At 35.9% G+C, this 14,674-nt stretch overlaps 1 protein-coding gene across 1 annotated transcript in view; it reads right to left on the bottom strand.

Moving 5' to 3' along the window:
- LOC101354356 (transmembrane protease serine 11C-like) overlaps positions 1-14,674 on the bottom strand; it is a 71,308-nt gene that overhangs the window by 39,027 nt on the left and 17,607 nt on the right. The window contains exons 4-5 of the mRNA XM_023737821.1: positions 2,740-2,795; positions 663-730 (exon numbers count right to left, since the gene is read on the bottom strand). Coding sequence (XP_023593589.1) covers positions 663-730; positions 2,740-2,795 — 124 coding nt within the window. The remainder of the gene's footprint in view (positions 1-662; positions 731-2,739; positions 2,796-14,674) is intronic.

Raw genomic sequence — 14,674 nt, 5'->3', positions numbered from 1 at the left:
TTATCTCTTCATTTGATGTTTTAGGGTTTCAGGATTGTTGTATTCTCTGTTTGGCTTAGTTTTTTGGATCTTTGCTGTGGAGGGATGGCATGGTGCTTCTGCCTAGAGCGCCATTTTGCCGAAACTCTCAAAACTTCTGTTTTTAATATGAAATTTCCCAACTTTTATATTTACCCCATTTTTCAAATATCTGTACAAGCCAAAAGTATATCTCTAAGCTAGGGTTGCTGTGAGTTGGAATTGATTCGATGGCAGCGGGTTTGGTTTTTTTGTTTTTAAGCTAGATATGACTCATTGGCTACTGGTTTGCCACTCCTGGGTCAGACGTTGTGTAAAGGGGTCTCTTATCTTACCCATCCTTTTCTTACCTTGAACCAATCTCCTAATTTTAGAGTTGTTTTTTGACTTTGTGCACTCAAATAAAAAACAAACCCATTAACCTCCACCTGATCCGCCTGTATTCTTGGTTCTGGTTTAATAATTTTCCAATAGACCTTGAATACTTTCTTTCACACTGGGAATGCTAGGGGTTTTGAAACTTAAAATTCAAATTTATTTCAACCCTTCAATTGTATACGAAGCAAAACATATTCTGTTGAATAAGAGATGGGGAGGTGAAGGATTCATTTCCACCTTTGTGCCTCTTAGGCTATTTTACATACCTTACTTGGACAATGTGAGATATGACATATTGTCTTCTGAGTTTGGACTCATGAAATATTTCTTTTATCTGTTAAAAGTAAAATGGATAATGACTGATATTTTCTTTTTACCTTTTTGTCGTAGAAAACTTCAGATATCTACAAAAGCAATTAGAATTTTTTGGTTTTTTATTTACCCATCATTCAGCTTCACCAATTATCAATGTACGGCCAAACCTATATTATTTTGCTACTACCCACATCTCTCGCTTTGCCAGATTATTTTAGGACAAATAATTTAATTTGTATAACTTTATCCATAATACATCAGAGTGTATATGTGTTATCTATCTATCTGTCTATTTCAGTCATCTGTCTGTCTCACAGGGGGCAGGGATAGTTCAGTGGTAGCATTCTCGCCTTTCACGTAAGAGATCTGGGTTTGATTCCTGGCCAGTGCATCTCAAAAGCACAGCTACCACCCATCTGTCAGTGGAGGCTAGCATGTTGCTGTGATGCTAAGCAGAGTTCAGCAGAGCTTTCAAGCTAAGACAGGCTAGGAAGTATTGCCTGGTGTACTTCTAAAAAATCAGCTAGTGGAAACAGCCCAACCTGTTGTGCATAAGTTCACCATGAACTGGGGGTCAACTTGATGGCAGCTAACAACAGCAATAGTATATTATAAAGATTATTTTTAAACATAGTCACAATGCCATTATCAGCCATATTAAAAAAAATTCCTTAATATCATCAAGATTTCAGCCTAGGAAACCCTACGGGGCAGTTCTTCTCTGTCCTATAGGATCTCTATGAGTTGGAATCAACTCAACAGCACACAACAACAGTCATCAAGTACAGTGTTCAAATTTCCACAGATCGTGACTCATGTAAGAAAAAAAATGCAATGTGTATTAAATATGTGCCTTTTTGAATATTATCTGTATATTGAGTTGATCCATTAATAAATGCCCTTAAATCAGTAAATTATGCAGCAATGTGAGGCAAATATATTTGCTTCCTAAGAGTAACATGATAGGGCAGAATATTGATTTTGAAGAAGTGAATTCAAAGGACTAACATATTTTTTTGCTTTCCATGTTCAGCCATTTCTTAAACATCAATGCCATATAACTGAACAAAAATGTCCCCAGAAGGAAGAGATGTTTCTAATTTTTTTGCACTGTGGCATTCCCCTTTTCGTGTCTGGACTGAAAATCATTTTTTTCTGTTCTTCCAATTATGTACTACTGATAGATTCACAGTGGGATGCAGTAGAAATCTCTCAGAAAAATTTGATGAAATTTTTCATCTAATCCTGATTCTCTCAATCTAATGGATGACCTCCTGAAGTAGGACCTTCATACAGCAACAGACAACAAATTGCACTGTCCCTGATTCTACTTTGGCAAAAACAGCCTTCATAAACAGTTACTCATTTTTGGAATTGACGAAGACTCAATTTATGTTTTTACTCCTGCTTCAAAGCAATGAGAATGGAAATATGAACAAGATAAATAGATTCATACTTTCTTGGTGAGTCAAATGGAGGAAACAGACAATAAACAGACCAAGAAATAAGAATATAACTATGATAATTTGAGATAGTGGTAAGTGATATGAAGGATGTAAAATAGAGTAACATGATGGAGTGGCTCGGGGGATAATATTAGAGTGATCAAATAAGGCCTCTTTGAGGAGGTGACATTTGAGTGAGACCTGCAAGATGAAAAGTAGACAATTAAGTGGGAGAGTATTCTAGATGGAGTGAACAGCAAATGCAGTGGTCCTAGGTAAGAATGAGATTGGTATGTTTGAGGGACAGAAGCAAAGTTGTGGCTCCAGTGAGGTGAGTAAAGAAGAGTGTATAAATTGAGGTTGCAGAGGTAGGCAAAAATGAGATTACAGAGTTTGTAATCTCATTGGTCATGGTAAGGAGTTTGGGTATTCTTCCTAAATGTAACGAATGGAAGAATCTTGAAAAGATAGTAACTAATTTATACAGTATTTTTTTTTTCCATTTCCTATCTGCCTCTTCTGGGACCAAATGGGATTGAGTTTTATGGGAATCCTGGAAGCAAGAAGATGATGAGAAACTTACCTCACACAGGTCAGGCAAGAACCTAGAGAGCAGTTCTGAGAGTTGTGTTCTGAGAGCTGTGTGCAAAGATAGGATCACAGCAAGCTTTGGGAAGAGATTTGCCAATAGCGACTTATGGACACCCAGTGATAAAGTTGACACTGGCCCCATGTGAATGAGTGTGGCTTCCATGGCTTCCATAGAAGCTAAGCAGCAACTGCAAAGGTGGACTGAGACCTCCCTGCTCCTGAGGCTAGGCTAGAAAATGAGAAACCAGAAGACTTCCTCGTGGGGCCTAGGTATGGGGAGGCAGAATGCCTGCTGTCTGACCTTCAGTCTGTAGGATTTAAGAACATCTTACCTCCATCTTGTTGGACTGTCTCCAGACATTAGCCTCAATAAGCTAATAAACAAAAATAATAATGTAAAGAAGGTATCCCAGAAACCAGAGAGGGAAGATGAAACAGATCAGGTGCCCATCAGACAGAGCTGCTGGAGGAAACAGACAGCAACTTGAACAACAGTGACAAAAAAAATCACACTTAAGAATACTCAGGCACAGCAAGAAGAGACTATGTGGTACTGAAAAACATAACTTTTAAGTTTAAAAATTCAGTGGATCAATTTAAAAAGATTGTCACTCTTGAGATTCAAATTTTGCGGCCTGAAAGGCCAATTGGGCTAAACATTTCAAAATAGTAAAACTTAAAAGTAAGAAAGCCATGAGAAAAAAGCAAAAAAGACTTAGAACATGTTTACAGGAGAAGTAACCTATAAATAAGTTTCAAAAGAGAAAAAAGAAATCTGGAGAAAAAATATAAATAGTAGGAGAACATGGCCTTGAATTAAAATAAATAAAGACCAAAGTCTGAGGACAGACTGAGTTCGGGCAAGACTGTTATATTTGAAAATATTCTTGAAATTTTAGGTGTAAAAAAACACTTTTATAAACTTCCATATAGAAGAAAACAAGATATTGATTGAAAAAATAGAATCAGATACAGTAAAACCTGCAAAAGCCAGAACATGTGTAATGCAGAAGAAACCTGTTAGAGAAGGAAAACTCAAATATTTTCTACTAATATTGATAGAAAAGTGGGAAGACTGCACCCCGTTAAAGGTGGAAAACTTGTGAGATCTGGAAAAACAAGGGAGTCCTGTTGAGTTCCGGCTCTCATAGGTTTCACTTTATTTCATCTGTAACACTTGAAGTTGGAAGCTTGTGGAATAATATCCTCACACTCTGAGAGAAGAAGATGGTAATTTAACAATCTCATATACAGCCAAGATATAATCTTCTATTAGAGCAAAAGAAAGATATTTGTGGATATTCAAGGATTCAGGACATCATTCACATCACACATGAGGAAAATACATGAATAAGGACCGTGGCAAACAAGATATAAATCAGAATTGACATTTCCAGATAGGGGAGGATGAAGAGGAGAGGGGACAGATGGTTAGCAATGAAATCTTGCGCATGTGTCTTCAGTACTGTGAACATATAATTTAAATGCTTGGTATAAAAGCAACATACCTTACGGGGTATTCAAGTAATAGTTTAGAACTCAAGGTACTAACTTTCTCAGCAAAATGCAGGTGTTAGAAAGAGGACAGGAGGGGAGAGAAGGGGAAATAAAAATATTAAGAAGGCTTACCAGGGGTAATGGAGTCAAAAAGGGAGGAGAGGATACAAGTGAAAGTATGGTAAAAAGCCTCTTCTTGGTTTGGAGGTTACCAGCTGACCAGTTGCCATGGAGTCAGTTCCAACTCATGGTGGCCCCATGTGTGTCAGAGTAGAACTGTGTTCCATAAGGTTTTCAATGGCTGATTTTTGGGATAGATTGTCAGGTTTTTTATTCTGGGGCACCTCTTGGTGGATTGGAACCTTCCGCCTTTCGATTAGCAGGCAAGTGCATTAACTGTTTGCACCACCCAGGGACTGTGCATTGGGGCATACGTGAGGGGAAATAATGTTTTGATGTGGTAACTAATTGTTATTATTTTTTCAAATATTAATGAGGAAGTGTTAATCTAATTTTGAGTATCAGGAAGGGAAAGTTGACATTAACTATTAACTAAATGCAGTTAAATTTGCAAGAGGAAAAAAATGAAATAAAAACAACTTAAATCAGCAAGAATAAGGAAAAGGAAGCAATAAAGTAAAATACGTTATTTACTTAAAGCAAATTGGAGAAAGTAAAATCAAGTATATCACTTGTTGCAATTAATGGGAATGGATAAAACTTTATCATTAAAGAAACTATAAAAAACTAGTTGTCTATTATTTCTAAGAATTATATTTATAAATAAAGGAATGAAAGAATGTTGAAAATGAATCGATAGGAAAGAAATACTATACAAATAATGTGGAATCCAACAGAGAATCTGAAAAAGAGTTCCTAGTATATATGGGGATTTAGTATATGACAAATACGGTATTTTAACTCAGTGGGATTATTTAATAAATAGTTTTAAGTCATTTGGCTACCCCATATCTGAAGACAAATAAATTTAGATCCCTACTTTATGCCAAAACCAACTCAATATGGATTAAAAACTTAAATATAGAAAAAGAAAGAAGAAGAGGAAAGGGAGGGGGAGGAGGAGGAGGAGAAGGAGAAAGAGAAGGAAAAAAACCCTAAAAACTGAATATGTATCTTTTATGAACTGTGAAAACCATCTGAATCCAAGCAGAAGATTCAGAAATTTAAAAATAAAGTAGGCACAAGACCACATGTTTAGATGACTGAGGTACATTTGGAAAGATATTTCATGCAAATGACAGAGAAAGTGTTAACCTTTATGATTTACAGAGAATTTTACAAATTGACAAGGAAAAGACGAACAACCCAATGGAAAAATCAGGTAAAGGATATAAATAAATTCATCCATGAGGAAGCCCAAATGGCCAACATGTATAGGAAAAAAGTGCTTAAACTCATGAGTAGTCAGAAAAATGGAAATTAAAGTAATAATGATATTGGCTTACAGTTATCTAACTAGCACAAGGGAAAAAGCCTGATAGCACCTGTTGTTGGTGGGGATGGAGGAAGGCTACTCAAATACACTACTGGTGGAAATGTGAATTGTTTCAACCTTATGGAAAGCAATCTGGCAGTATTTCTTAAAATTAAAATCATTATTTGATTAGAAATCTTAGTTCTGGAAATGTATCAAATGTAAATAAATGTAACGATGTATACAGAAGAATTTTTTTTTTTTTTTGCTGTGTTTACTATATTAGCCAAAACCTGGAAACAAAGCAAATGCTTGTAAATAGGGGAATAGTTGAAAACATACTACATCCATACTGTAGAATATTATACAGTCGTTGAAAAGAATAACAGACCTGTACATTGATTGGAAGAATTTCTGTGACATACTACTGAATGGGAAAAGCAAGTTATATGAAACTGTCTATTATATGATCCCATTTGGTAAAAGAAATACCCCTATGTCTTTATTTTTTAATATATTCTTATGTAAGCAAGGGATAAGGGAGAAGACACATTATGTTTATTAATATGGGTTATTTCGAGGTAGAGTTTGGTGATATGAGTGAGAGGGAGAGAAAGGAGTAGAAAAAGGCAAGCAGAAAAGAAAAAGTCTACACTTAAAAACATCTATTTTATATGATTTGCTTCCATTCTTCCATTTATGTATGTTTTTCTTTTTCTTAAATGTTTATATCTTTATATAAATATGAGTGCAACTGACAGTCTCTGGAGGGTTTTTAAGTTAATGAGTGATATGATTTGCTTTTCATTTTTAAAACACATTTCAGCTACTGTGTGGAGAACAGATTATAGGGAGACTAGGATGAAAACAAAGAAACCAGTTAGGAGGCAATGATAGCAGTTTAGGCAAGCAATAGAGGCTTGGACTTTGTTAGTGGCCACAGTTAAGGAGAGAGGTGGATAAATTAAAGTTATATTTTGTTGTTGGAATAAAGAAAATGTGCTGATTTTTTTTTTTTGGCTAGCCTTCTAAGTGTGAACAATGGGGTTGATTTTGTTTTTCTTTTTTTACTGAGATGAATAAAACTGAAGATCAAGAGTTCTCGTTTGGTCCGTCCAAACCAAACTAAACCTGCTGTCATCAAGTTGATTTCTACCCATGGCAACTGTATCTGTTACAGAGTAGTACTGCTCAGTAGAGTATTCTTGGCTGTAATATTTATGAAAGCAGATTGCCAGGCCTTGCTTCCGCAGCATTGCTGGGTGGATTTGAACTGCCAATCTTTAGGTTAGTAGTTGAACACAAACGGTGCCACCCAGGGACCCTCTTTTGTTCTATATGTCTATCATTTTACCAGTGCCAGGCTGTTTTGATTACTGTATCTTTATAATATGTTTTGAGATTAGGAACTGTGTGTCCTCCTATTCTGTTCTTCTTTATCAAGATTGCTTTGGTTATTTGGCTTTTGTAAGGTCCATGCAAATTTGAGGATTGTCTTTTCTATTTCAGTAGAATCCAGAGATAAGGTCCATGGTTAACTAATATTTGGAAGGAGTTCTAAATCTGTCAAATGAAGAATGAATAGTTTAATAAATGGTGCTAAGACAACTGGATTTCCACATGCAAAAGAATGAAGGTTGAGCCATACCCCAAAAAACTAACTCAAGATGGATCAAAGACCTAAATATATGACCTAAAACCATAAAACTACTATAAGAAAAAATAGGAAAATGCTTCAGGACCTAGTCTTCAACAGCAGATTCTTAGATATGACACTGAAAGCACAAACAACAAAAGACAAAATAGATAGATTGAATCTCATCAAAATTAAAAACTTCTGTACATCAATAGACTTTGCCAACAAAGTGAGGAGACATAGAAGAACAATTTTGGGAACTGTATATCTGGTAAGGGTTTAATAACCTACAACTTAACAGGAGAAAGACAAACAACCCAACTGAAAAATGGGCAAAGGACCTGAATAGACATTTCACCAAAGGGGATATACAAATGGCCAATGAGTACATGAAAAGATGGTCATTGTCATTAGCCATTAAAAAAAAATCATTGCCGTCGAGTTGATTCCGACCCATAGCGACCCTATAGGACAGAGTAGAACTGCCTCATAGGGTTTCCAAGACGCAGCTGGTGGATTCAACTGCCGACCTTTTGGTTAGCAGCCTGAGCTCTTAACCACTGTGCCACCAGGGCTCCCATTAGCCATTAGGGAGATGCAAATCAAAATCAGTTAGATACCACTTCACCTTCACTAGGATGACTAAGGCTAAAAAAAAAAAAGGAAAATAACAAATGTTGATGAGGATGTGGAGAAATCAGAAACTTCATCCATTGCTGGTGGGAATGCAAAATGATACAGCAACTGTGGAAAACAGTTTGACGGGTCCTCAAAAAGTTAAATATAGAGTTATCATGTGACCCAGCAATTCCACTTTTAGGTGTGTACCCAAGAGACTTGAAAGCAGCAACACACGCAGACAGATGTACACCAATGTTCATTGCAGCACTGTTCACAATAGCCAAAAGGTTTTGACAACCCAAATGTTGATCAACAGATGAATGGATAAATAAAATATGGTATATGCATACAGTAGAATATTATTCTTCATAAAAAAAAGACATCCTGACACATGCCACACATGGATCTACCTTGAAAATATTCTGCTGAGTGAAGTAAATCAATTGCAAAAGGACAAATATTGTATGATCTCACTAATATGAAATACCTAGAATAGGCAAAGGTATAGAGATCAGGAAGTAGTCATTCGAACAGAACAAGAAAATACTGCATGGTTTAAAGTCAGGAAAGGTGTGTGTCAGGGTTGTGTCCTTTCACCATATTTATTCAATCTGTATGCTGAGCAAATAATCTGAGAAGCTGGACCATATGAAGAAGAACACAGCATCAGAATTGGAGGAAGACTCATTAACCATCTTCTTTATGCAGGTGACACAACCTTGCTTGCTGAAAGTGAAGAGGACTCGAAGCACTTACTGATGAATATCAAAACCGCGGCCTTCAGTATGGATCATACCTCAACATAAAACAAAAATCCTCAAATCTGGGCCAATAAGCAACATCATGATAAACAGAGAAAAGACTGAAGTTGTCAAGGATTTAATTTTACTTGGATCTACAATCAACACCCATGGAAGCATCAGTCAAGAAATCAAAAGACACATTGCATTGGGCAAATCTGCTGCAAAATACCTCTTTACAGTGTTGAAAAGTGAAGATGTCACCTTGAAGGCTAAGATGCACCTGACCCAAGCCATGGTGTTTTTGATCGCCTCATATGCACGCGAAAGCTGGATGGTGAATAAGGAAGACTGAAGAAGAATTGACACCTTTGAATTGTGGTGTTGGCAAAGAATATTGAATATACCATGAACTGCCAGAAGAATGAACAATCTGTCTTGGAAGAAGTACAACCAGAATGTTCCTTAGAAGCAAGGATGGCGAGACTATGTCTCACATACTTTAGACATGTTATCAGGAGGGATCAGTTCCTGAAGAAGGACATCATGCTTGGTAAAGTAGAGGGTCAGCAAAAAAGAGGAAGACCCTCAATGAGATGGATTGACACAGTGGCTGCAACAATGGGCTCAAGCACAACAATTGTGAGGATGGCACTGGACCGGGCAGTGTTTGTTCTGTTGTACATAGGGTCAGTATGAGTCGGAACTGACTTGACGGCACCTAACAACAACAGAAGAGTAGTTTACTGAGGTGGAGCGAAAGGGATCCCAGCTGGAGTAAATCAAGGTGAGGGCAGGAGATTAAGGAGGTGGAAGCAGCAGGTATACCTAACTTTTTCAACAAAGTATTGCTGAGAAGAGGAGCAGAGAAATGATTCTGGAGGGAAACATAGACCCAAGAGAGAGATTTTTAAAAGATGACAATGTGTGAGCTAGCTAATGATATCTCTGAAGAAAAGACCATGAAATATTGAAGTGCATTCTAGGAGAGAAATTGTAATATGGTGTCTTATTTTCTATGGAAAAGAGAATATTGTGGGAAAGAGAAGATATGATAGATACTTTCATGTTCAGAATAAGTCATGTTGTTATCTCTCCTAAGTCCTAAAAATATTTCTACTGATTCCATAAATCTACCTTTTTCTTTGTAAGCAGTTCATCACTTTTCTTCCCTCTCTCCTTCTTTACTACTCTCATCCCCACCTTTGTCTTTTTCTCATTTTAAAATATTATCAGAATACTTTTATGTACTCAGAGGAAGAAAGGCATGACAATCTGCTTCCAAAAAATCAGCCTTTGAAAACCCTGGGAAGCCCAGTTCTACTCAGACACACATGGGGTCATTATCAGTTGGAGTTTACTTGATGGCAACTGGTTACTGGTTTTACTGGTTGTGTGCTTAGTATTGTCTGACTCTTTCCTTGAGGGGATAATTGGGGCAATAAAATATAGGAAGTATAATTTTAATCACAAAGACAAGTCATATTGAATGTCAAAATTTGTACCGCAGATTGTAGGTTCTGTAGGTGCTCAGAGATAAGATACAACATTTTGAATTGGGGTGGTTAGATAATAGCATCCTAGAACTGATAGTAATAAATCCATAGATTTACGGAGTTTTATATCTATAAAGAACCTTGCAAATAATCATATCTAGTCCTATTCTTCAAATGAGAAAATAGAACCTTGCTGAAGCTAACTACTTACATTATCGAGGATTATTCCAGATACACAAGTAAAATTACCTTCCTTTACTTTACAGATGGCTATCTTATTGTCCCAACAGTATTTATTGAATTTGAAACGACTTATTTATCATAAACTAAAGGATTGCACTGAATTACAGATTAATTTGGACAAAATTGCTGTCATTAAAATGATTAGACTTCCCAAACAGGGATGTGCTCTTTCTCCCTATTTATATTATTTACTAAAGTTTTGAGCAACAATGGGCTCAAGCATAACAGCAGTTGTGAGGATGGTGCAGGAGCGGGGAGTATTTTGTTCTCTTGCACATAGGGTCGCTATGAGTCAGAACCAACTTGACGGCACCTAACAACAACAACATAACAGCAAGGTTTTATAGTTTTTTATATAGATTTTGTACAGTTTGCATTAGTTTTATTTTGTATTTAATAGTTTTTGTTACTATTAAGTGGTGTTTAAAAATAATGACTTAAAATTTTGTTACTGTTGGTAATTAAGAAAGCTGTTACTTTTTATGTATTAATCTTGCTTTTGGCCACCTTTCAAACTCTGTTATTACTTCTGATAGTCTTTTAGTCAAGTCTCTTGAATATGTTAAGTATACAATCATATTGTCTGTAAATAATGACTTTTTCCTCATTATTTACATATTACGTCACCTTCTTTTCTTATTGCATTGAGTGTTTGATTCAGTCCTTTAATTGATTTACTGGTCTATTTCCTACTCTGGTTCTCTATCATAATCTTTACTGTCTCTCATCTTGAGTTCATTCCAAGGTTACGCTGGAAAAAATCACTTTTTTGAAGGCCGATCTTTTACCTCTGTGCAGTTGTGAATTTCTCAGCAAGTGTGCTGCTGAGATTTTACTCTTAATTAAATCTCTAGCTTTTATGTTCTAGAAATTGTTCACTCTTTTAGTGCCCTCATAGCAACATTTCTGTCATTGCAATACTCATTGTGTTGGTTTTATTTTTTCTCCTGTCATTTAGCGATGTTTGAGGAGAGAATTAGGGATAAATACTTACTTTTAATCAACAATCTTGCCTTGGAAGTCACGGCAGAACTACTTTAAAGAAGTAACTAATAAAATTTGGTGACTGATTAGATAATGTAGAAGGAGAGGTCAAAATTGACTTTAAAATGTAGTGACTAGGTGAGTGGGAGGATGGGAACACCATTAACTGAAGCTAGGGAAAGAGACTAGAGTGAGGAGCAAAAATGGTAACTGCCAAATGATACTCTTTTTTTTTTTTTTCAATAAACTTCAGTAGGACACTCAGACACCTAGAATATAATCATCGTTTAATAAAGGTGTGAATAGATGGATGATATAGAACAATTTTTTAATATAGCAGTTTCCAAACCAAAATATACGTTAATTTGTAATGCTTTTTTCTAGTTCTCTTTTCCAAGGACTAACTTTTCATATTTTGTTCTATGCCCTTAATTTCTTTATCCCTATTCAGATTGTCTTCATCTTCCCAAGCTTTACAGTAGCTCATAAGGTAAACACACGCCTTAAATAGTACCAAAGCCTGTCATCCTTAGAATGAATAGTAGCTTTATGCTAAGGGAGTTCCAAGATGCTATAAGGTGGAGTTATGGTAATTTTTCCAGTAACACTCATGCAATGCCTGTTTTTAAGACACGCCAGTCTCTTGGCAGACCCTGTAGGAAGGGTTGTCAGATATTTGACCTGAATTCAAATGCCAAGTCAGGAACCCATTTAGAAGTATTGGGCAGGGCCTTGAGCAGGGATTTCAGAACTAATTCTTTGCCCAGAAATAAGGAAGAACAAGATGGGAAATTCAAACAGAGGCCAAAAGACATAACACAGTTCCAAATATTGCTCTTTCGTACCAGATGCAGTTAATTTGGTCTTCTTCCAGCTTCCCCAGCTCACCCTACCCTTTTCCCTCCCTTCTCCCTGAAATGAAATGCACAAAATGCCATATAAGTGACCAGTTAGTCAAGTAGGTGGAAAGAGGCTCTGGATTATGTTGATAGAAGATCTTGAAAATGGTGAATCCAAGGATGAGGTTATTAACTGCAAAATTACCATTTATGATGTTAAGATTCACCTTTATGGGTGCTAAATTGGTCATTACAATGCTTATTAAATACAGGACACTTAAAAGTATCAGTCAGTACCGGTTGTTAATAGACAAAGGAACTTAAACAAAGCCCACAAAATATGGTTATACTGAGAAACTACTTTAAAAAATACTTGGGATTGTCCTTTGGGAAAATTTTAGACTAAAGTGGAAGTTCTCAAGATCAGCAAAATTAACTATATCACATGAAGAAGGGGAAATCCCAGAAAGTAAGTGTAGCTACTTTTCTGAAGAATTTCTGGTCTTTAATTTACTGAATTTGAATGCGACAGCAGTATTTTCCGTTTAACATATTCTTTTATAATTAATTTGTATGTGACAATCCAGATCTAGAAGATTCCCTCCTTCAAATCAGCTCATAATTACAGGAAAACTTTTTATTGGTGGTGGTGTTACAGTTAAGTTATACTGTTAATTTTGTGACAAAAGATTGCAGCATGAGATAGGAAAGTACCACCTCCACACAAAACACACCCCAGAAGTGGATACAAGGGAGATGGCACATGTTTGTGAAGTGGGAGTGATGGTCCCTTCTGCTGTTTTACAGTAACACCCTCTCCCTCATGACTGCAGACATCCTCAGCATCTAGTATTTACTTCTTCTATCCTTGTTTTCCAATTGTAGAAAACAAAGCTAATGAATCAGTAGTTTTTATAAGTTGTCTTCACATCCTTTGAAATATTAATAATAGCTCTATAATGCTGGTTGCATTTTTCTATAAATCTTAGATGTTTTTAACTCCTTCTTAGCTGGAAACTTGATGTAAAATGATTTCCATTTAATACATCAGCTAGTGTTTTAATTTCTTTTAAAATAGCCTTGATTAGAGAGCATTGTAATTCTTGAGTTTAGGACCACTATTGTAATTCATATTAGTTGTTTTACATGTTATGAGAGACATGAAACTGAATGGATGCTAACATCATTTTTCTCAGCTGAAACATGATTAAACCATATTAGATGGAAGAGGAGAATTGCATGTGATCCTTAACTTTATTACCTTTTTTCTTATATGTTTCTAATCATGATGAATTCATAATTTGATAGATAATTTGTCATTTGACAGGCTACTCAAAGACAGGCATATGCATAAAGGTGCATATACCCATCAAAGATTCAGGCTGCCTCAGTTGAAAATTTGTTATTTAACAAATGCCCTGGTTGCATAGTGATCAAAGATGCCTCCTGATCTTGGATGCTGAGGTAACTGGTTTGATGTATAAGCTTGAGTGTGTGCCTTGCAGGGGTAATTTTAGGTGCTTTAGGCATATCAGGTATCATTTATGGGCATATGAAATCCAATACATCCTTGTGTGAAAACAATGTAGAATTTGGTTAGTTAAACATTTTGGAATGTTTGCCTGGGATGTATGAAATCTATGTAATCTGATATGTGTTCAAGATTTTATAATCACTGCGTGCTCTTTAAGACAATAAATTATTAAAAGAGTGGCAGCATATTTGCAGTGTGACTTTGAGTAAGCTAGCCTATTAAAGCCTCTGTTTCGTTGTACGGGAAATGAAAATGCTGTGAGAATAAAATAAGGTAATATGTAAAGTGCATAGATCAATGCTGACAATTAGTAAAGACTGTTATTATTGTTAAGCTACTGCTTTTCTCCTAAGTTTCTGGAATTTCTATTCTCCTCAATTCAGTATCATATCTGCTGGAGAGCTACAAGAAAGAAGAAATGAAATAGAGATTTCTAGTTTCTCATTACAAAACCACATATCTAAAGCCTGAAAATGTCCTCTATGAAGGTCTGTCTTCCATAGTTAAAAAAAATTCATAGTAAAGCAGCATCTGTCTTTGTTCAATTGCTTTCCTTTTTTAGAGTGAATCACCACAAGAATTATTTAATGAAAACAAGAGAAAGAAAACTAGGCTGGAGGTATTACAGTAATGACTAGGTAGTATAACAGGTAAGTTTGGCTAATAATTCACAACTGCATTTGGTATATTATTACCAGTGTTGTACTTAAGAATGGTATGCATCTGATAATAACTATAATACATGGAGCATCATTGTATTTAATGAAGATAGAAAGAAAGGCATGTAAAAACAGGCCGTTTGATGCCTGCAGATGAAAAAGTATGAGAAATATCTGGTGACAGTTTTAATGCAAGTGAGTTAGAAACTGGGAATATGGGTTGCTAAAGGAGTCTGAGGCAAG

This window comes from Trichechus manatus, unplaced genomic scaffold, assembly GCF_000243295.1.
Source record: "Trichechus manatus latirostris isolate Lorelei unplaced genomic scaffold, TriManLat1.0 scaffold00108, whole genome shotgun sequence".
In the NCBI taxonomy this organism is placed as follows: Eukaryota; Metazoa; Chordata; class Mammalia; order Sirenia; family Trichechidae; genus Trichechus; species Trichechus manatus.
Note: the sequence above shows the minus strand (reverse complement) of the source record. Positions and strands in the feature narration are given on the sequence as shown.